Here is a 22,831-nt window from a genome sequence, read left to right as displayed (position 1 = left end):
GGAAGATCTGGAATAGATTCAAAATCCATTTCGGAATTTTGATTTTCTTTCAACGTCAGTTGTGGAGGAGGATGATACAGGGATCGGCATCAGAAACGACAGAGTGACGTCGATACTGTGGGGTTCCTCCGGTTTTATCGAGCTGGAACTTTGTTAAGACACTTACCTAGGTGGGTTTCCGGATCCATGACTTCGATTTTGGTGCGGGCCGTTTTCAGCTGATTGGCAAAGCTGAAGATTTTTTTCCGAATGTAAACAAGAAGGAAAAAAGGCAGGGCACGCTGAAAATCGTTTACCCAAATTCTATATAGTTGAAATAAACATCGCTGTCGCTGTCACTATTGAGGTGACTCCACGGGGGCAACAATCAAGCATTTTGTCGTAGATCACATCAATGTGATGAATAAAGGGGTTATGATGACATACTACTCTTTTTAGCATTCAGCACTATGCAAGTGTGAAAGAGTAAGCTGTTTTGTTCTGTCATACCTCCGTCAGTTTTACCGCTTTTAGTTTACCCAAAAGTGCCAGTGAAAACGTACCGTGTAAATCGTGGGAAAACCGTGTAAAAAAAGACTTCAGTGTACATTGTTGACAGGGATAGAGTCCCCCTGAGAGGCTCATCATTTGATTTTCACAGAGAGTCATCTCACCTAACTCGCGTCGCAGAATGGGCCTCTTTATGCTAAACGGTACTTAGGCCCGTCCATGAGTTTGTGACAGTACGCGTAATAAGTATGGAAAAATAGGTGGCACAGGGGGGGGGGGGGGGGGTTATTCCGAGAGAGTCAAAGGGGGTTATTCCATGAGTCGAAGTGACTTTTGTCACTAGTGAAGTGAGAAAAGTCACGTCGTGGTGAATTACACAGAGAGTCACGTCACTACGACGTGACCTTTAACACTTCACTAGTGACAAAAGTCACTTCGACTCTTGGAATAACCCCAAAAATGACTACACTCAGGTATTTTTTTACACGGGGGATACGTACCGTGTAGAAATAAACCGTGTAAAAAAAACCTACGAGATTTTGATTTTTCGCATGCTTAAATGTTTTTAAAAAATCGGATTTCGATGCCATTTGTAATTAAAGCATGATATGGTCCATATAGACATATTTTAAAAATTTCTGTATTTACACCAAAAATTGTGATTTTTTTAAGTACGCCATTCGATTACCTATAGCTTGAAACGGATAATGTGATTGGAATCAAGACGATAGGTTGTATCGTTGTCGAGAAATCGTTAAAAACGTACCGTGTAAATCGTGGAAAACCGTGTAAAAAAAACCGCGTAAAAAAAACCGTGTAAAAAAAGACTTCAGTGTATTGTCCTTAATGGAGCGAGAAAAGTCACGTCGTGGTGACGTGACTCTCTCACTTCGACTCTCGGAATAACCCCCAGGGATAGATGGGAGTAAACAAAACTAAAAATAAACTTATAGACGTCATATTTGAATTGCCCCCCATGCTGCTCGTTCTTTCCAACCACCATGTGGCTTTCTCTGATACTTCGAATAATAATTCTATTCCTCCGGTAACGTTTATTACGATAATTTATTAATCAATGATCCTGTATAGTAAAATAATAATAATAATAATAATAATAATAATAGTATAATAATTTTTATAGAGCAAAAGCTGGCGAGCAGAACACTACCATATTCGGTGAAACTACAGTTCATCTTATAAAAAATCTTCATTTTAAAAATTCAATCGACTCCAAAAAAAGGGACCGGACCGGAATTTATTATAACGCTGTGCTTTTTTACTGAAATATCCTTCCATTGAGGTTATGGTCCACCATATACCGATTTTGTGGAATTTTGATAAAAGAAGCTTCCTTCTATTCGATTAGAAGTTCGACCAGTAAAATCATTTTCCAGTGGCATAAAAATACATAACCTCAATATTCACACAGTATAACATATCGGTAGTTTGGAAAGGCGAACGTATGGCGCTAAAAAATCACATTTCAACTCAGGAAGAGGTTGGTAGTAACGGGTTTGAATTACGACATCAACACCTTTATTGGCTAATTGAGGCAAAACTTGGATAAACGTAGGTTTTGAAAAAAAAAACGTATAAAAATTTACATTCTTCAGCACTTTCTATCTCTTAATCGCAGTTGCTGCTGTGTTACATTCGTGTTTTTTGTTTTGAAACGGTACGCTACGTTCAATAGTTTTGCATTAAACGTTAATCACCATAATCTACTATCTAATCTTTACTTATACCACTTAGGAATTAAATTCTGCACAAGTGTTGTGTTCGCGGATGTCTGTGTATTTTGTGTTTGTAAATGGCTGAACATACAACTCATGAACGCATGATGAAAGAGAGAAGAGTTTGCGTATCGGTTTCCTTTTTTCCAACAAATAGTATGCTATCTATTTGACTACAATATAAATCCTAGGTCTGCATTTGCGATCTCCTCTAATAGGACTCTGTTGAAATCCGCTCGTATTTGCATGTCCACTGACTGTTTTATGTGTGTTTTCATCACTCGTTAGTGTACTGTTTGTTTATGTTTACTTGGTTGTGTGCCTTCTGCGTTTTTTTTTTCTGTTGCAATCTGTTTATCTATTTTCCATGTCTCGTTTATTCTACGGCTTTCAATATTGCGTAAGCGAATGCGAGTTTTCTCTTTCGAGTTTTAGACTTATTGTAAAACAAAAATCATGTACTTTTCGTGCTGTGTGTTCTATGAGTGTTCAATAAGTACTTTCCTGTTGCGATCTAGTTTCCTGTTTCAAACTGCTGTTAGATTCCGTTTTGCTTTTCCCATCAATATGTCCTATACATCTACTATGCAGAACCCTTCGCTATTTTGCTTCAAACGCATACACAGATAATATTTTTTTACTGTGCCCAACCTCTGTTACAATAACTAGCAACATTTTAAAATTCTTCTATTAGTAGTAATAGTTCAGCTGTAATTTCATGTTTGGTTATGTTTAGTACGACAATATAATAGTAAAAAATAAACGATTCCGCGATGCCGGTGAGGAGGGCTATTAGATTGTATACCATTTGTTAACGCATTTCGTTAATTTAGTAAATGTCACGATCCTGTTTTAAACATCATTTGCGGCATCCAATCTAATGCTACTCATTCTAGATTCAGATTAAATTTAGCACCGTTTTTTTATAACAAAATAAAACCAAAATAAACTTCAAACCAATGTTTTATTTTTAAAAAAGCCAAGCAAAAAATCGCATAAATCCTAACATAATCCAATCTCGAATGTGTAGATATTTAAGTCTCATGGTGCAAGCACTATTCAAATCTAAGCTTCGCCGTCTGAATTGACCTGCAAATTTCTCACTCGATGAAGAATAGAAACTGACTCAGTTTTGTTGCTCTTTCATCAACATTATACCAACTGCCTTCCACCGTTAAAACACCTTCGTAATCGTCTTTGATGCGGACACTCACTGAACATAATATGGATCCGCAAGGTTGTATGTATGTTATAGATGACTAATCGGTAAATAATAGGATACTTGAAAAAAAATGATAAACCAGTAACAATTGGAGCATTCCGCACATTTTCCGGTAAATTGTTGACTGTGAATATTCGTTTTATAATTATTGCGAGCATGTGGGTCGCACTGGAGATGATTCATCTCGTTTTCATCTGGTATCAGCGTATATGCATTGTATGTGTAATGTATGTACGTACGAGACGCCATATTTAGTCCTTACACATGGAGGTATCCATTGGACTGGCCGGTTGTACGAAGGACGAATTTCCACTGAAGGAAATGTTGCTGCTAGTGTTATGTGTTGAGGACGAAGACATGCTGCTGTTGAGTGAACTGATACCGCCGCCGGTACCAGCAGAAATCACTGGGAAATGACCACTGCTAGCACCTGGTTGACACGAACCCGGTCCAACGCTGTTGTGATGAAGCACATTTGGTGCCGATGTGTTCAAACCCATTGGAATCGCTGGTTTGATAAATCGTTCACTGGCTCGACGGCTAACTAGCTGCCCACATGCATGACAGCGGGTCAGTCCTCCTGGGCTGATCGGTCGATTACTGTTGCTACCCGATGCGAATGCAGACACGTTCTCGTTGAACAATCGCTCCTCTTCGAACTCTAGGGACGATTCCGATTCGGATAGATGACGAGAGAGAGCTTCACGGCGTTCCACTTCCTGCTGTAGCTTCCGTTGTAGTCGCTTGTTTTCGTCGCGAATGCATTTCTCCTCTTGAGCAAAGTGCTGAGATTTCTCTTGGTTTTCCTTCGCTGCCGCAGCCAAATTGGTGCGCAGCTGATCGACCTCCGAGCGGAGATTCTGGATGTGCGCCGTGAGCTGCGAGGCCTTATCGTTTCCATTTTCGTTACGATGGTTGATTTCTCTGCAAAGTGATATAGCAAAATTAAGTATCAGAGGTCGGGGTTAGCGGGTTTTACAGGGAATAACATAAAAATCTTCAGAATTTGAAAATGAGGAACATAGGTTAATATTCATGAACGTAGTACCACATACTATGGTAGTACTACTTTGTTTCTGTTCACCTTCCAGTAACTTTTGAAATATCCAAAGCAATATTTTCTAATCCAACCAGCTCTACTTTCAATTACCGAACATTTATGAAATACAACTTTGATCCAAATATTCCTTTGCAAACCAGAGATGATATTGATAATGCTCTTGAATCTCTGACTACTTCTATAGTTGAAGCAAGAGCTGCCTTAGTACCAAAATGCGAGGTTGAATGTGATTCAATTATAGTAGACGACAGTCTTCAGCTCTTGATCCGCCTGAAAAATGTCCGTAGGCGGCAATATCAAAGAACACACTATCCTGTCATGAAAGTTATCTGGTGGAATTTGCAAAAACAAATTAAAAAGCGATTCTCTACCCTGAGGAATAAACCTTTTGAAAATAATGTTTCAAGAATTTTGAAAAAACCTCAAAAGAAGGTGATAAAATTTTGATCACAAATTCGGAAAAAAAAAGCAATTTGAGAATTCCCATAATTTCAGTCTGGGTCTTTCTAGTCCTATTGAAAAGCAGGTTGCTCGGAATGATCTAAATATTTTCTCTCGGGAAAATATTTTTGATGATTCCTGGGGGACTGATTTGGACGAAGTAAGGTCTATAACTAAAAAGTTTCAAAATATGAAAGCTCCAGGTGATGATGGAATTTTCTATATCCTCATCAAAAAACTCCCAGAGAGTACCTTGTCTTTCTTGGTAAAATTATTTAACAGATGTTTTCATTTGGCATACTTTCCTGATAAATGGAAAAATGCAAAAGTTGTTCCAATTATGAAGCCGGATAAAAATCCAGCTGAAGCTTCTAGCTAGATTTGCTTTCATCAATAAGTAAACTTTTTGAAAATATAATTTTAAATAGAATGATGCTTCACATCAATACGAACTCAATTTTTGCAGATGAGCAGTTTGGATTTCGCCATGGACATTCAACTACTCATCAACTCTTAAGAGCTACCAATTTAATTCGTTCAAACGAATCTGAAGGCTGCCCAACTTGCTCATCTAGACATAGAAAAGGTTTGATTGCCCAATTGAAAAAGTTTAATTTTCCACTCTATATTATGAAATTATTGTAATTTTGAAATTCCGATTTACTAGCACCCCTACTTCTATATGAATAACCCTATTATGGAACTGGTGGCTATAACTTTCGTTCGCAATAACAACGCATACTTACTTCGGGCTGGTCGGATCCGACACAGGCTGATCCAATTTGATCTGCAATGAACGCTTTTCTGCTTCCAGTTTATCCATTCGCTTCCAGAGCTTGTTGACGAGTGCTTCCTGTTCTTGTTCAAGAGTGTTCTCCAGTTCCACCATCTCCCGACGCAGCTGCTCCAAGTGGTTCTGCTTGGCGGATGTCTCCGCCTCGAGCTTTTCGATCTTTCGCATCAACTTATTCACCAGACACTCCTGTTCCTGTTCAAGAGTGAGCTCCAGTTTGCACTTTTCCTGCCGGAGCTGATCCAGCTTGCGAGATAAATCGTTCGTAAGACATTCCTCTTCTCGTTCGTAATGATGAGCTAGGGTTTCCTTTTCTTTCTTCAGCGCTTGAATCTTTTTCAACAATGTGTTTGAAATGTACTCTTCCTCCTGTTCGGCTTTCGCTTGCTGAAAAGATAGGAATTAGTCAATATCAACACAATAAGTCATTTGAATTTAGTTAAAAATGTTCAACTGCCCCTGCAAAAAATATGAAAAAAATCTTGAAGTGTAAACAACTATGCTGCGCTCCACGAAGCTATGAAGGTTAAGGGGAACTAATTGGTAGTTTATATGCGATAACCGAATCTTCCGCTTGAATGAATACATCTATTCGGTAAACACTGTTCATAGCTTTATATAAGCAGGACCAAAGCATAGTACCTAATCGGTAGTTTTGTTCATAGAGTCACAGCGCAAATAGTAAAGGATAAGCAAACAGAACACAACAAGTGTTTAGAAAAAAGAGTCAATAAATAAGAATTCGACGGGAGTAAAAACACCCAAAACGTATTTTTGGCGCTGAATAAATCAAATTGACATTGAAACGATAATTGGGTTCGACTCTTCGGGCCGCTGCTAAGCATAAAATACTTACGATTATGACTGAAGCCTGTCGCAATGCACGGTTCTCTTCCTGGATGACTTTCACGCGGATTTTGTACGTATCCAATTCGACTTTCAACACCCTAAGGAAGAATGCATCACATATGATTTTCAATTACACTTTCAGACATATGAGAAACTAACTTGTTCTGTTGAGTCAAACTTTCGATGCGTTTCTGTAGCTGCTCCCGCGACACCGGACTGGGTGGCAGCATCGCTCCGCCATCGAGAGAACTTTCCGACTCGCATGGACTATCCATAGTTGTTCAAGCTGAAAGCAGTCAAGAGTTTAGATAAATATATTAGTAATGTAGCGGCTATCAATAATTTCTCGGGATTTCTCGGATGTGAAAAGAGCCTATAGAGATTAGTGGCGTGCATCACCACACTAGCGGGTGCATCACCGTGTAAAGATGTTTATTATTTTCATCTGGCTAACCTAAAAAATGTATGAAATTAGATCTGTCAAAATGAGTTTGACAACGATTTGTTATGTATTTTCCTCAGATTTTCATCAACACTCTCTCACATATAGCACCAATACAACTGGACGTAAAAATCTCAATGACCAAAATGTAAACAAATCGTTTTTTGATACCATTCTAATAGCACCGTTAAATAGCTTAAACGGACTAACATATTTTTTTTTTCAATCCATTGAATTCTATTGATAAGTCAAAGCTAGGTCCTACTGCTTGAGGCAGGGCCGATGATTTGTTTTGCATTTATTTAGAGAAGCCTTAGCAAACGGCCTACAATTTCTGATGACAAGCACAACGGCTTAGCAAAAAGGGCAATAATGCGTTCCGGAAATGCTTGCGGAGCTTTTATGAAGTTTCTGGAAATTCCCTGAGTTTCTCGAAACTTCTTCAATTTCCTTGAACTTATTTTAACTACTCTTTGATTCTCTGCTGTCTTGATGACTTGGATCTTCCCTGTACCTCTCGATTGTATTGAAGATCTCGGACCTGTATTAAGATAAATAGAATTCTCGTAAACACCTTTAAACTTCCCTAAAATTATCTTAAGGTCCTTAAAAATTTTCTGTTTTCACAAATTCTCTGAAGGTGTCCGTGCTTCTCTGATATTCTCGGAACATCTTAAGGGTTCTCGATATCATTTGTTTTCAGCACATCATAGAACTATCCTGAATTTTTCTAAATCCTAAGATCTTAAAACTGCTCCAAAAGTCTGGACTAAAGTTACGGGAACTCCCCTTAACATCTCTAAAATTCCCAGTGGTACTTCCACAATTTTCCTCAAGTTCACTAATTTCATAAGTTCTCTTGATACTGGTGAAGTTCTCTGAATTTCTAGGAACTTCTATATTTCCCTGCAGTTTTTTGGAAGCTAATAGAACATTTTACGTTGTTTTTCCTTTTAGTTATACAACTAGTGTATCACTTTTACTATCAATTTGAACTATCCAACTACGTATCTGTTATAGTTCAAGGTGATAGTGAAAGTGATACACATTAGTAGTAGAATTAAAAAGAAAAAAAAAGTAGAAGGGTCTGTGCCTAGGGGCACGAACGGAAGCTTGACGTAGGACCGCTAGTGGACGGAATAAATGTGAAGAGCATTTAATTCTTTTAATTGAACAATTATCTGTTATCTCAACTCTTTCCGTTTTTGAATTGTAGGCGTATCAAATTTGTAGTAATTTTTTCAATCAATCAATTGCACTCCTGCTTCCAAGTTTGGCAACAAGATTACAACTCTGGAGAGCATTTTGTGTGGTCGTTGGGGGCTTGTGGTTCTGAATATGGACAAACAGGCACAGATAAATTCTATTCCAACTCTTTACTGTAATAAGATTGAGGGCACTGAAAAGAGCCGTAGAGGACATCCATGGCTACTTACGATTGGCGTGTTTAGTGTAGGTGACAGCACCACGGACCTCATTTTCCAGGAACATCTTCAGCACACTTCGTAGATCAGACCGGAGCGAGCGGTCGGCGAGCCAGACGACGGATGGTGGTTATCTTGAAGAACTTTGCGATGACGCTTGGCACCTCCTTTACCAGACATTTTCCTCCTTTGCCACGACCAGTCAATTGTTGCTGGTTGGGTGTGAACGAGGGTGTGAAGGAGTGGACTAGCCACCACCTTCCTACTGCTGCTATTGCTGCTCACCACGCCGTCCAAAGCGAAAATGAGCTAAGGCCATACAGCAGTGCTCTTTTATATCTTTTCAGGTTAAAGCAGAATGATGTGCAACCAAGTGGTATAAAAGCTACAAAGACTCCTCCCATTATGAGTAGTTTGCTATCAAGTAGCGACACTGGCTCTTTTCCTTTTGCGTACACGGCGAATGAGAACGACCCAAATTTGAGTTTAGTTCACTCATAATCGCCAAAAGTGCAGGAACTCGGCGATGAGTAAATTTGTCTCATGGTTTCCTGTGGAAAACCTAAAAAATCTGCAAGAAAATGAGGAAATTGACGAAAATTGTATTCAGTCTCGGAGAAGTACCAATAGAATGAGTGAATCCAATCTTTACTTTTCTGAAATTCGGGAATTTTTCCCTGGAAAAACTGAGGCAAATTTACTCATCGCTGAGTTCTTGCACTTTATGTGATTTATGAGTTGACTAAACTCAAATTTGGGTCGTTCTCATTCACCGAGATATCACCTTGAAAGATATCGGCACCGGTGGTGTAGTGGTTAGCGTGATTACCTCTCACCCCAGTAGGCCTGGGTCCAATCTCAGTCGGCGCCACCGGCATGTTCTAAGGCATAACATCTCTGATCACGCCTTCTTTCGGGAAGTAAAGCCGTTGGTCCCCGGTTGAGTTGATGGATCGATAGGTAGGGTCCAGGCGTGAGAGCTGCCTCCCTGGCGTCGGCAGCATTGGTGCTCAGCACGGAAAACAAATCTCGCGTCACTTTTCAATAAGTTCTATCTGCATTGATAGTAAATTTCGTAAATAACTTGGCTTCAAAAATGTTTCCTGACATCTTCGTTGAATTAGATGCTTGATTGTTGCTTCTTCCATCGAAAATATCCAGATGTAGAGAATATATCAAAATCATTTGTTTCCCTGATTCCAAGTTTGGTTACAAGAGCATTTTGTGTGGTTGGTGGGGCGTGTGGTTCTGAAAATGGGTCGACAGGCAGATGAATTCTATTCCTACTCTTTACTGTAATAAGCATGGTGGCCCTGAAAAGAGCCGTTTTGTTGCCAAAGTTGGTGATGATTTAACCTCCGAAACCAAACAGAGTGCGTCTCTGTCACTTCAAAACGTAGATGACATCCATGGCCGCTTACGCTTGGCGTGTTTAGTGTAGGTGACAGCATAACGGATCTCATTTTTCAGGAACACCTTCAGCACACCTCTTAAATCAGACCGGAGATACGTTTGACACCGCCACGGCGAACCAGACGACGGATGGTGGTTATCTTGAAGAATTTGCGTTTGGTGCTGAATATGGCGATGAGTGTGCAAAATATTACACAATTCCATCCTCCCTATTCGCACGCGCCCGACCCGAGGATCGGAGGCGAATGTCACTTCGACTTGTTTCGTCTACTTACTACTCTCTGACGACTGTGCTGGGGAAGCAGCACTTGCATGTAGGTAATTGGTGGACTTGTTAGTTAATTCGACGCTTTTGGACAATGCTGGACATTTACCAGTTTTTCAATAGTTTCTTGTTGAAAATCAACATTCGGAAGCATTGTTATCGATGCGTAGCCATATTTCTGATCGATTGGTGAGAAAATTATTGCAATTGGACCAGGGGTAGCTGAGTTATTAACGTTCAAAATCTTTCTTAATTTGTTACATGTTCCATTTTCGGTTTTCACAAAGTGTACCCCCATATAGAAATCAAAGACGTAGTCCTACGTCAAAAAAAAACGTAAAAGGTATACAACTATTCTACTGAAATGCTCATCAATCAATTACTTAGTACTTCTGGTACTTTGAAAATTGTCAATATTTTGAACTAGTACATGGAACACTAACTTCAAGACATTGAATATTTTGAGATCTTAGAATTCCAAATTGATTGGTGAGCGATTGAATAGTATTAGAATTAAAAGGAAAAACTAAAATTAAGTAAGTGTAAAACATATACATTTAACTGATTTGATCACATGAAAATTTACTTTAGTGACTTGACCTTAAGCGAAGACAACAAATCAAGAAGACTCTTCCATTTTTTCATACCAACGCTATGAGACAGGTACAATCGCGTCATCTGTCGCTCTAAGGTAAATGCTTCGAACGAATTTGATAGCAAAGATTACATCCTCAGAAGAAGGGTTTGTGTATTTGCTCATTTTTTATGCGTTGCTTCCACCTTCACTCAAGTGCAGCGGTACTGTCGGTATCTGTCGCTTGGATTCTGGCAAAGTTGCCAGTCTTCTTGATTTGTTGTCTTCGCCTTAAGGCTCAAGACACCGTCACGTGATTTGGATTCTTCTTCTTTTAACGTAGGACTACGTCTGTTATTTCTATATGGGGGTACACTTTGTGAAAACCAAAAATGGAACATGTAACGAAATTATGAAAGAATTTGAACGTTAATAACTCAGCTGCCGTTTTTTTTATTGGGTATCAAACTGGAGTTGCGTGACAGCTTTGTTTTCAACCATTTGAATATATTTTGCTTCTATTTTTGACAATACAGCAGAAGGACTAGCCTATGTTGGCAGCTTGAACACTGGATTCCGTGTGTATTGTTTCAAGATAGTTATGGAAAAAATGCTGTTACGTGTGCGCGTAGATACATCCGCGTAGTAAACCAATTGAATAAGTAAATCCGTTTCGAACGAAATATCTAAATTATGTATGTTACGAAAATCGCGTGAATTCCGAAAGCCGTGCGAGACAACCGAAGCGAGAAAAAGGTTTAATATCATTTAAACAGTGCCACCAAAATAAATGTGATAGCCTATGTTGGCAAGTTGATTAATTTCTCCCTAGATATTATACTTATTTTACTATTGAGCTTTGTTTAGTTATTTTACCGCACGTAGCAATCATTTCAAAATTTCGCGACCGTACTGAACAAATTCTAAACTACATAAACTAAAAAAAAAACTTTTGGTAAGCTCTACAGAATTGCGAATCATTTCTACGTAAGCTCCGTAGACGTAGGCGCGTTGAATCCGACATCCGCGAAAAGTTAAACAAGCATCGATGCGTCAATACCACATAAGAAAAGATCGGTTTTACAGTCACGTAGTGTTTAGTTCATAGATTAACATTGACTGCTTAGTTGAAGATGCTAATTTCAAATAACAGACTGTAGTGGTAATTTTTATACGATAGATGGAGTAGATGAAAGCATAGAGTTGATAGTTCCGTTAGAGTACGGCAGTGTGAAGATTGCATATAGATATTAGAATAGCGAGCTAGAACAACTTTTAAGGAAGGTACAAATCGGTTTATTCATCTCTCTTTACCAAACTCCCCCTTTGGATAGGGATGGTGAGGGGTGTCCTCCTCCGGAACCACTGGCAAAAAGAGATGAAAACCGACCGCTCAAGTACCAACTGCGTGTTTGAAACAGTTCTACCGATTTTTTACCGCACTACGGTTGTTATTTAAAGGAAGGCATCTGCAAGGCATGACTGCTGTTTGGAAATGTAAGTACTTGTACACTAAGAAATAAGTTAACTCAAATGCTTTAACCGCATATATCAGAGATTTCGCGTATTGAGAACTCAGGGAAAAACAATACCTACAAAAGATTAAAAGTTAACAATTGTCACATACCTCTACACGCAAACCAACATCTGATGATGAATCCCACATAATTGTAAGCGAATCTTACATCCCTCGGTTGGGTGTACTTTTACTTATTTCCTAAACTATTCCTCTCCTTGTGAATTTGCTAAATACTATTGGTTTGCTTGCGTTTTTTTATTGAAGTTCAAGACTAAATAGGAAGATTTATTCTACAACTTTAAAGGTTAGTTGTCTCCCTAAGCGGACCCCCCGCATCATAATTCTTTTGTTAATCTACCTAATGTTATTAGACTGTCTGAATTTTCTTATTTAAGTTTGTTTGATGATTATGATATCTCTTTAGACTAATTTAATAAATAATTGAAATCTCTAATTCACCTAATTATTCATAACCCATGCTTTATTAAGTACCTGCACTTGTGCTTGTAATCTAAAATTAAACGTGTTTCAAGTACTTTTGATTTTGACCTATATCTATTTATTATATCTTAGTTCGACCCGAGTGACACCTTCAAGTGACTAAAATGCTTCACTTTGAAGTTAGTTTCCTAGCTGATTTTTAAATTATATCGTGTATATGTTCCAAATACGCTCACACGTTTCCACTATGTCGCACCACAAAAATGCGTATGGGTATGTCACAATAGAAGCACGCCACAGTGGAAATCCCGAGCCAAAGTTCAAACACTTATCCCAAATCAAAATGAAGCACATATAAGATTAGTTACAATACCATGTACAAAAATGGTGTTTAACATTGTTCCCTCAATGAAAACAACAATGAAAACTTGTCACGCAAATAGAAGGAGCACTGTTGGGCGCTTTCTGCAATATTTCAATAGTAGGGGGAGGAAGCGCATAGTGAACAGGTGGGGCATAGTGAGCATCCCGTAGTTTGGCTCTGGATCTCCAGCTGCATGAAACAAATCAACTGGTAGTAGGTTCAATATCATTATGACCAATTTGTTCCGAACGACCGGAAGTTCAAGCTGGTGCACGGGATGCGCACTATGCCCCACCTGCTCACTATGCCCCTCTTACCCCTATAATTCCCTTGCAAACCCAAATAAATCTATCTGCGTAAAAAATAAAAATAAAATAAGAGTGATTTGCGGCAAAACCCGCCAGTATCGCACCCAACGTCAGTGCCTATACGTAAGCGTACTACGACGCGGCTCTCAATCAAATGAGTAACAAGTGTGATACTATCACCACAGACAAACAGACGTAACACTTCGTTGTGTATCTTCGTTCACGCATTTAACGGTTGATTTGAATATTATCAGTTCCGCGAACTACTCGCCGCAGCACTGGCATCGGATCACTTTGACGTTTCTATACATTCTATAGAACTTTTATGCAGTGGCGTCTCGTCCATATGTGCACCTCGTGCACTGCACAGTCTCAAATTTTCAAAAAGTAAAATTTATATTTCATAAAAATTAAGAGGCAAAAATTTAATACTCAATTAAAACCATTTTTGTCCGCCCTATTTATTGGTTTCATATGGATAGTAACTGAATTATCCACCACATCACTGGATAGTAGCTGAATTGTTTACCACATCGCTGCTCAACCTCCGTTTTACCCACCACTGAAAGAAATGTACGTAAAACAGAAGCGAGGCATAGCGATCTTGTTTTCACGTACGGGCGCGCTGGGATTTTACCACGTGCAGACAACACTCTTTTTGGGCTTCTATGGCGAATGAGCGACACAAAACAAGCAAGGAAAATATGCCTTCGTTCTACCAAAGCCACCGCATGCTAAGTTCTCCCAGTCTGAGCACTTATGCTTGTGCACCAGAAACGCTCGTATTTACACCCAGATCAGTTGTATATGTATTGAAGTCCCGTAAGCATAATTGCCGCTGTGTTTGTGTTTATTTTGTGCACTTCTATCTTTGCACAGTTTAAAGAGAAGAGAATAAATTGGCACGTATAGGCTACGTCGCATTTGAGTTTCTCTCTGAATTGATTGAATCTTGGAGAGCCGTCATTCGTTGTATACCTACCTACACGCACACATCGAATTTTTAAATTTTTAAATTTTCTCACTACCATGTCTGCATTTCATTCAGTAGCCTCAGAGCATTGAAGGAATATTGTTCATAGCATAGTGTAAAATTAAATAGGAATCATGGAACAGGATATTGTTGATGACCTCCTGAAAAGACCGTTTGCCAGAAGGTGAGTAACGATGACAAACATCATAAACATGAGACTTAAAAAGAAAATCAATGTTTCTATGCAAAAAGAGTAAGCAAAACTGGTAGCAGAACTGTTTCCCATCATCATTTCGTTTATTTTTTATGCAGGTACCCCCATCGAAAGATTTGTATCCCATTTTTTTTTTTATTATGCATCAAAATTGGCTTCTACTGTTACAGACAAAATATAAATAAAATAGGCGCACAACTAGTGAATTTTCTCACGTGACGCCACTGCTTTTATGCAATATTGTTTGCGAGTTAGCGAGCAATCTTGTTTTCCGCGAGAAGCCAGAGAGATGTCGTTACTGAGGTCCTATGTTTTGAGATACTATGTTTTCAAGAAAAACTTTTTCAAAGTGTTACGTCTGTTTGTCTGTGCTATTACTGCTAGACTAGATCTTTGGTTCTCTCATGCAGTGGTTTATCAGAGAGGGGAAGCTTAGTAATCCCCATTGCCTGCCCATGACGCCATTCTATCGCGGCATGAGCCAGCAACGCCGGTCATAAACCTACCGTCTCCAACACTCCACTAAAAAGCATGAAATTAAGCCCACCCACCAACAGCAAGGTGGAAAAACTAGCCAAGGGGAGGGTATTTTAGCCATAAATTTCTATTCAAATAATATTCTATTCAAAATAAATTATTCAATACCGTCACTGTAATTAATTTCTAGAGAATTATACAATAACGCATTTAAACTTTGAAAAATGTGTAAGTTGGACATATCTTTCCTGCGCAATATAAAAATCAATTGATCCTATATAAGGTTTTAAGAACTCAGAATACCGCGTCGTAGGCATTTATTTAGCTTAAACATGTTTTCAAAGCATATGCAGACTGTTTGCATAATAATACACATAATATGTATTCAATTTGTTATCAAAACTGCCATTTGAAAATTGTTACATAGGGTGGGGCATAGTGAGTAATAGTACGTTCAGACTACAGAGTTATAACATGTTATAGCGCTATCTTGATGGTGGTTTCTGTGTTGCAATTAGTTGACAACCGTTGTAACATGTTATAACTTTCCAGTCTGGACAGCGTTTAACCGTTGGATGGGTAGAGTGCGCAGAGAGAAAAAGTAACCTTACTAATTTAGCTGTCAGTGGTTTGTTTTTGTTTTGATGCGTATCGCAAGTGCCGGTAATATGCAGAGGATGGATATGGCTGTCATATCGCGTAAGTTTGCTGCGTACCGAACATCTGCAACGTTGTCAGCGGTACCATGATATAACAATGTTGTTTTGATGTTGAGTACGTGTATTCCGCAATTACAAGAAGCGTTCAGTTCTGCAAAAGTGGTCAAAGGATAACATGGAACGGGCAGTGGAAGCAGTAAACCGTGGGGAATCCGTGAATCAAACGGCTCGTGAGTATTGTGTTCCACGTGCAACTCTAGCACGCTACGCTATTTCGGTGACTCCAGAAAAAAAAGCATATCGGATCATTTGCTATTGTTTTTTCGAACGCTGAGGAAAACGAACTGGTGTCGCATATCCTAAAGCTGGAAGTGTCCTGTTACGGAAAAACTGTCCTAGACATCCGCAGCTTGGTTTTTCAGATAGCGGTTTGGAATAAAATACAGCACCCGTTCAACGTCGAGAGTCAACTGGCTCAGGGGTTTCCGGAAGAGACATCCGGAACTATCGCTTCGAAGACCGGAAGCCACATCAGCTGCGCGTGTACAAGCGTTCACCAGGCATAACTTTTTACAATGTTCTGGAGGAAGTTACCGCGACCGGGAAGTTTACGCTAAGCCGGATCTTTAACGTGGATGAAACCTCCGTTGTGACGGTAAGCTAGCGCATACAGGTAGTTGTACCGTCATGTTATTACATACTTTTTTTTTATAATTTTTCAGATTCAAACAAAGAAATCTAAGGTACTGGCGCTCCGTGGAAGGCGACAAGTGGGCTGTCTTACGTCCGGCGAAAGGGTATTATTGTCAACCGCATGCATGTGTATGTCGGCAGCTGGCTGGTTTCTACCACCAATGATAATTTTGCCACGAGCACGCTTAACGGAAAGTCTTAAGCAGGGCCCACCACCGGATACTGTGTTTCGATGCAACTCATCGGGTTGGATGACGATGGAAGACTTTAATTCTTGCTTCGATCATTTTCTTAACCATACGCGCCCGACGTGTTGCTATTACTAGAAGGACACGCTTCCTATACGAAGAACTTGGTGTTTCTAGAGTGGGCAACGGCAAATCATGTCACTGTAGTTTGCCTTCCACCCCATTGCAGCCACCGCCTACAACCGCTGGACGTCAGTTTTATGGGGCCCTTTAAAAGCAGCTTTTCGAAAGCTGTAGAAGATTACTTGAAAGCAAACGCAGGTCTTCTAGCAAAGCTTTTAGTGAAACTTGCCTAGCTCAAACAGCTGTCAATGGATTTCGTAAAACCGGAATTGTTTTTTTGAATCGCTTCACCTTCAATGACATTGATTTTGCACCATCAGAGGTGACCAATGTTTTGATTGATGATGATGAGAACCACTGTTTCACGGATTTGACGATGCTGAGCTTAACTTACCTGTGAACTCCATGATACCGGAGGACAATACGAGAATCGCTGGATCACTGGAAATTCCGGCTGCTTGCACACCGGAATGATCGACATCAAGGTTCAAGGTTTCCCCAGAGATGGTTCATCCTGTACCAAAGTCGACAAAACGAATCATAACGCGTGGCAGAAAAAGAGAAAAAGCAGCAAATATTACAGCAAGTCCTCATCGGAAAGTGCTAAAGCAGCTGCAAGCTACGAAGGATATTGACCAACTTCAGAAAAACAGCGAGGTCGTCCACGTGGAACTCAGAACCGCCAACAGGATTGCAGGAAGATATACTGTGCCATATTTGTGGCAGTTCCTTCAGCACCTCTAATCACGGTGAAGATTGGCGTAAATGCTACCATCAGCCACTCGACTGTAATTTATTTTAATTAGGTTCGTAACAATCGTAAAAAAACATCAAATCGACTAACAAATTGGTTTTCAACCAGCTACCGGGAACGCACTAACGGTTAAGTATTTTAGGCAAATTCTAGTTATAAATGGCATATAACTTGCGACTTTCGCTACACTGAGCGAATTTACCATGTCGTCATTGCATGATTAATCATTCAGAGCTATTCGATTTCTTTAACATCGAAAATAATATGAGATACCCGATTGACTGATAATTGACATTAAATGGGATGATTCATCATACATATCATAAAAGGAAATAACATCAACCACTTAATGAAGTACCGTTCAAATTTTGAAAGGTATTAACAATAAATGAATTCAAGAACAGAAATGAACTAAAATCATCCAATTGAACCCCATAACGAAAATCATACAACAACTGTCATACGATTCATTTTCATATCGTTTCAGTCTCCCATTGCGTTTTGGCCTTACCATTTTTTCGCAGTTTGTTGCGTCTCTCTCGAATAGCAATACACAGTTTTTTCGCATACCACGGGAAGTGTCACCAAAAAGCGAACGAGAAAAAAGTTTTCGGATTCATGTGGCAAAAAAATATCTACTCGTTCCGTTCCCGTTTGATTCGAATGCTTCAGTGCCCGTGGATTGTTCGCGATCCAGCCCCCCCTCGAGGAAGTGGTCAGCGACTTTGAGGAAAGCAAGTACCAAAACGCCGAACTGCCTCTTTCGTACTACGGCAAGTCGCCGAACGAGTGGAGTTTTACAAACTGGCCAAGTGGCCATCAACAGAAACAACATCCGCTGGTTGATTCAAATTCCTAGACTTCAGTAAGTTACTGGGAGGGAGGTCCTTTGTTTCAAGCAATACGATTCTAACAAAACAAGTTTATCTTCCAGTGATATCTTCAAGACCAACCAGCTGATGAGCTCGTTTAGCAGATTTTGGACAACATTTTCAAACTGCTTTTTGAGGCCACAAACAACCCGAGCCAACATCCTAAATTGCACAAGTTCCTACAGAACGTGATTGGGTTCGATTCCGTGGATGACGAGTCCGAACCGGCGAATCCACTGTTCGATGGGGACGCCAGGGGCAAGGCCGGCCCAGTGCAGCATTTAGTGTGGTTGTTTTATCATAAATGAATAAAACAATTGTTCAGCTTATAAAACAGAAGTGTTTCATTTACAACATTAATTAACAGTTCCAACAATTTAGAAGAGATATATTTCGTTATGATCACAATTTTTAAACAGTAAAATAAGCTTTCTGCTTCCATATATTTTTCATTCAGATTGCACTTATATTTCATTTAAACGTTGCATGACAATTTATTTTGAAACTGTATGACGAGTCCGTATCTATCTCAATGTTAATCATACGGTTTGTTCATTTCAAGTCTTCCTAAGAATGGATGATAATCATGCTAATGGTTTACAGCGTGCAGAACGAAAATCATCCTGTTTTAGAATTATTGTTATTCAGTTCTTCTGTGCTTTGAGAGCTGAATCAGAGAATGATAATCTTTCACAAATAGAAAAATAATCCGTATGGGGCTCAAGTGAAGCAATAATCATACATTGATGTATGGACAATTTGGTTCAGTGTAGTTTTTCGCTTTACGGAAGATATTTCTCGTCACAGGGTTCTCCTAGATTTTATCAAATTTTAGGTTATAAAATCAAATTTCAATTTAGAATAACAGATTTACTTGTTCTTAGGAATTTAAACGTTGAATAATTAAGAACTAGGAGATGAATCAACTTATCTTAGTTTTGAAAGTAATAATAAACGAAATATAGTTAAATTTAATTAGAACTTATCAATCGATTACACGCTTTTAACTTTTTGCTTTTGTTTTGATTTTGCATGACAGTAAAAATGTAGCATTCTTGGCCGCGTCGCGTCAGCCGAGGCGTCAGCTTTTATTATCGAAAGGGCCTAAAGCTTGCACGGCGCAACAGTCTTATTTGGTTCCATGAATGCCATGGACTGGTTTGTCCAACTTGTTAGATAACCAATATGTGGGTTTGACAATAAATATCATAGTTACAATGGCACTGAAAATCATTGTATTTTTATTGGATTTATTTTACGGGATGATTGTTTTAAGCGAACACTGTTATTAAATTTATGTTAATATTATTTTGTAAAGTTTATTACGAAATGATAAAAGTGAATACAGACCATCCTTTGGTGTTATTAAAAAATCCATCGATATTAGAACACATTTTACCCCATAATTCCGAATGTATTCTACCCCTCAATCCCCTAATACCTTTTAGACTGTTGGACAAAAGTTTAACCTTTCAAGAGTATACATGAAACAATCAATTTGTACAAAAAATGGCTTGCTCATTATGCCCCACCTGGTACCTTAGATTCACAATTTCACACGTTCTAAAAACATATGGTTTTTCATCTCATTCATTTTTTTCACATTTCAACGGTCAGTTTATGATAATAAGATACCTTTCCAAGATTTAACGCTGCAAATGTACAATTATATTGCTTACTTTATTAGATGTATGGTAAAATGCTTAACATGCCCACTATGCCCCACCTACCCGTATTCGGTGTTTATTAATTTTTATAATTCGACAGTGAGCATGCATAAGGGCCTATACGCGATGATCGATTCTCTTCATCGATTTTCTCTTTGCATTGCTACAGCTAAGCGCAAAAATTTTGTAGAATTTATTCAATGTAGAGTTGTAACAGGTTGCATTGGCTATCAAAAGCAACAGCAAACGCACCGACAAACGTTAAATCTAGCGAGTTATTAACAAAAGAGAAAATCGATGAAGAGAATCGATCATCGCGTATACGCCCTTATGAATGCTCACTGTCGAATTGTTCTGTTTTGTCCTTTTTATTTTGTCCTTGTATTTTGAAAAGATATGGGGTTTTACGCCTATTTGGGCAAATATTTGCCAAATAGGCTTTTCCCCATCAATCTTCATTTAGACAACAAAAGTCCGATGAAGGGAATAGTAAATAAATATAGAAATAATAAAAAAAAGAAACGTTGCAACGATGTTTTCAACAATTTGAAAATCAGGCGTAACATTTTAAAAGGGGACAAAAGCTATTGTAAACAAAACTTTTAAGGCCGAAGAACGCCCACGCAAACCAATACCATTATTGGAAAGGGGAGAATTTCCCCTACCCGATGATGTCGGTTTGGGTGGGTGTACTTTGGATCGCGTGTAAAGGGTTTTACAACTTTTTTTTTTTTTTGCAAAAGCTGTTATCTGTAACAAGTCACATATACGGCAATAAATTATTCTGGTTGACGTTTAAAATATGACAATGCATGCCGCCGCCGCCGAGACAAACATGGTTTCCGATGAAAGGACCGGCGCACAAGTCTAGAATGAACTAGTTAAATCAGAAATGAAGAAAAACCTTAGATGGATTTTCTAGATAGCACAGCAGACAAAAATCATGTGTTGCCAAAAACGGGAAAACACTGTATTATTCTAAAACAAAACCCCTGTTCACGTCTTCCGTCTAGGAATGAAAGTGACATCAATATTTAGGGTTTAGCTAGTCGCCAATCGACAGAAAATAAAAGATCTAACTGTATAGAAAAGTTCCCGATACACCTATGTATCTCCAATCAGACACCTGTAAATCAACATACAGTGCCAGCAAAGCGTATCCAAATAATACGACTTGGCCATAAGAAAACAAAAATGAAACACGAAAAACTAACCATCTTGCAACGCTGCAGCAATGGCCAGAAGCAAGTTTTTATTCTACTCAAATGTCCCATCATTATTGGTGAGAAATTGCCCCCGAGGGGGAGAACGGAGGCAAACAAAATTTCGAGGCAGAATACCTCGCTTGCGGGGTACGCGCATGAAACGGTGGCAAAGTACTTACTTCTTTTTCCTTCTTTTCGTATTTCGGCCCTCCTTTCTTTTCTCGGCACGGCAAATTTCGATGCGCTCTGCCTTTTCTCCTCTTCGCTGCTGCTCAGCAACTTTTTCACTTCAATTTTTCACACGATTTCAGCTGCTATTTCCGTACAATGAATGCACTGTACTATTCCCCCGGGGGGAGTGAACAATAATTTGCTGCACTTTTCACGGAAAAAGTGGAATAAACTGTAATTTTTTACGAAATTTTCACTACCATCCGGAACCACTTTCAGGCGATGCAAATGCGAAACTACGATGAAGGAAAGGACGAGCTGCAGTGAACTGCACGAATAAAGATGGATGACTGGCGTTACGAACTGCTCGAAAAGATAAGTGCCCAAACTGAAAAAAACGGCACGCGCGGATGACGGCTGCAGTTACGTTTTCAGTAAACAATAACAATATTTCACGAGTAAATAGTCAAATTGACGTAAGTATTTACTTTTATGTAGACAATATCTTCTAACGTCAATAATAATAAATAATTTGAATATTTTCGATTCATCTACCCGAATTGAAAAGGTGCATTTTGTAATTTTCCGTATATCTGTATGAAGGTTTTGTATATTTTTGTATTAAAGTGTATTAAATTCATTATGAAATCGTTGAAAGTTGATCGCCCCTCACTTTTCCCTATACACCATTTATCTTATATATTTATTGTTCGGTACTTTTTTGCTGGATACTTTCTGTCTCGCGTTCTGTAAAATATCATTTTCACCGAAAGTTTTGAAAAAATATAATTTTTCCAAATTTCCGCAATCAAGCCTGCTGAATTTCTGAAAATTAAATTGTTTTACCGAAAACTGTAAACAAAACTTACTGATCAAAGCTGTAACGGGTGATAATTCCACGATACTGTAAAAAGTTTGGTGACTGTACTGTAAAAATAATCTGTTACAAAAACAAACCGTAATAAAGTAGCAGATTTCATTCGACAGCCATTACTCGTATTCATCGGACGTGTGCTCTTTCTGCTCTGCTTAACTTAGTGAAATATTGTAGCGAAAATGAGTGTAGTTCGTAAAAACACACTTGTTGTTGACTTCAGTGTCCTTCCAGTTCGTCCCAATGCGGGAAAAGTGCAAAAATTCTTCGAGAACAATATACACGGACAGAAAATTGTTTGCATTGAACCAAACAAAACTTTAGTTGTATTTAAACAAACAATTCCGGTTGAAATTATATTGCATTTTATTGTTTCTATAAAACTTATTCAAATAAATTCAACATAAGATTCTTTTTGTTTTAATAAGCCACTTTTCAATTGCAACTATTGTAAAAATAACAATATTCTATTATTAAGCCAACAATAGTTAATTTTAATTTAGCATTTATTTGCTGTGTCTATTCCCCGGGCCATGAATACAAAAATAACTACCAACTATTCCCTCGTTTTCACCCGGACAAAAATGTAAATAATAACAACAAATTTCTCATTTCATTAAGTAT

At 38.7% G+C, this 22,831-nt stretch overlaps 1 protein-coding gene across 1 annotated transcript; it reads right to left on the bottom strand.

Moving 5' to 3' along the window:
• Positions 1 to 1,535: 1,535 nt before the first annotated feature.
• LOC135707802 (coiled-coil domain-containing protein 6) lies at positions 1,536 to 21,633 on the bottom strand. The gene is made up of 5 exons (XM_065229696.1): positions 21,342 to 21,633; positions 6,747 to 6,873; positions 6,595 to 6,685; positions 5,692 to 6,125; positions 1,536 to 4,368 (listed from the first exon to the last, which is right to left on the bottom strand). Exons 2-5 carry the CDS (start codon positions 6,860 to 6,862, stop codon positions 3,696 to 3,698), a joined length of 1,314 nt encoding a protein of 437 aa, XP_065085768.1. The 5' UTR covers positions 6,863 to 6,873; positions 21,342 to 21,633; the 3' UTR covers positions 1,536 to 3,695.
• Positions 21,634 to 22,831: the final 1,198 nt, after the last annotated feature.

Source organism: Ochlerotatus camptorhynchus, unplaced genomic scaffold (genome assembly GCF_037179485.1).
Source record: "Ochlerotatus camptorhynchus isolate MF236.1 unplaced genomic scaffold, CSIRO-AGI_Acam_v1.1 ptg000319l, whole genome shotgun sequence".
Lineage (NCBI taxonomy): Eukaryota > Metazoa > Arthropoda > Insecta > Diptera > Culicidae > Ochlerotatus > Ochlerotatus camptorhynchus.
This window is presented reverse-complemented; position numbering and strand designations above follow the sequence as displayed.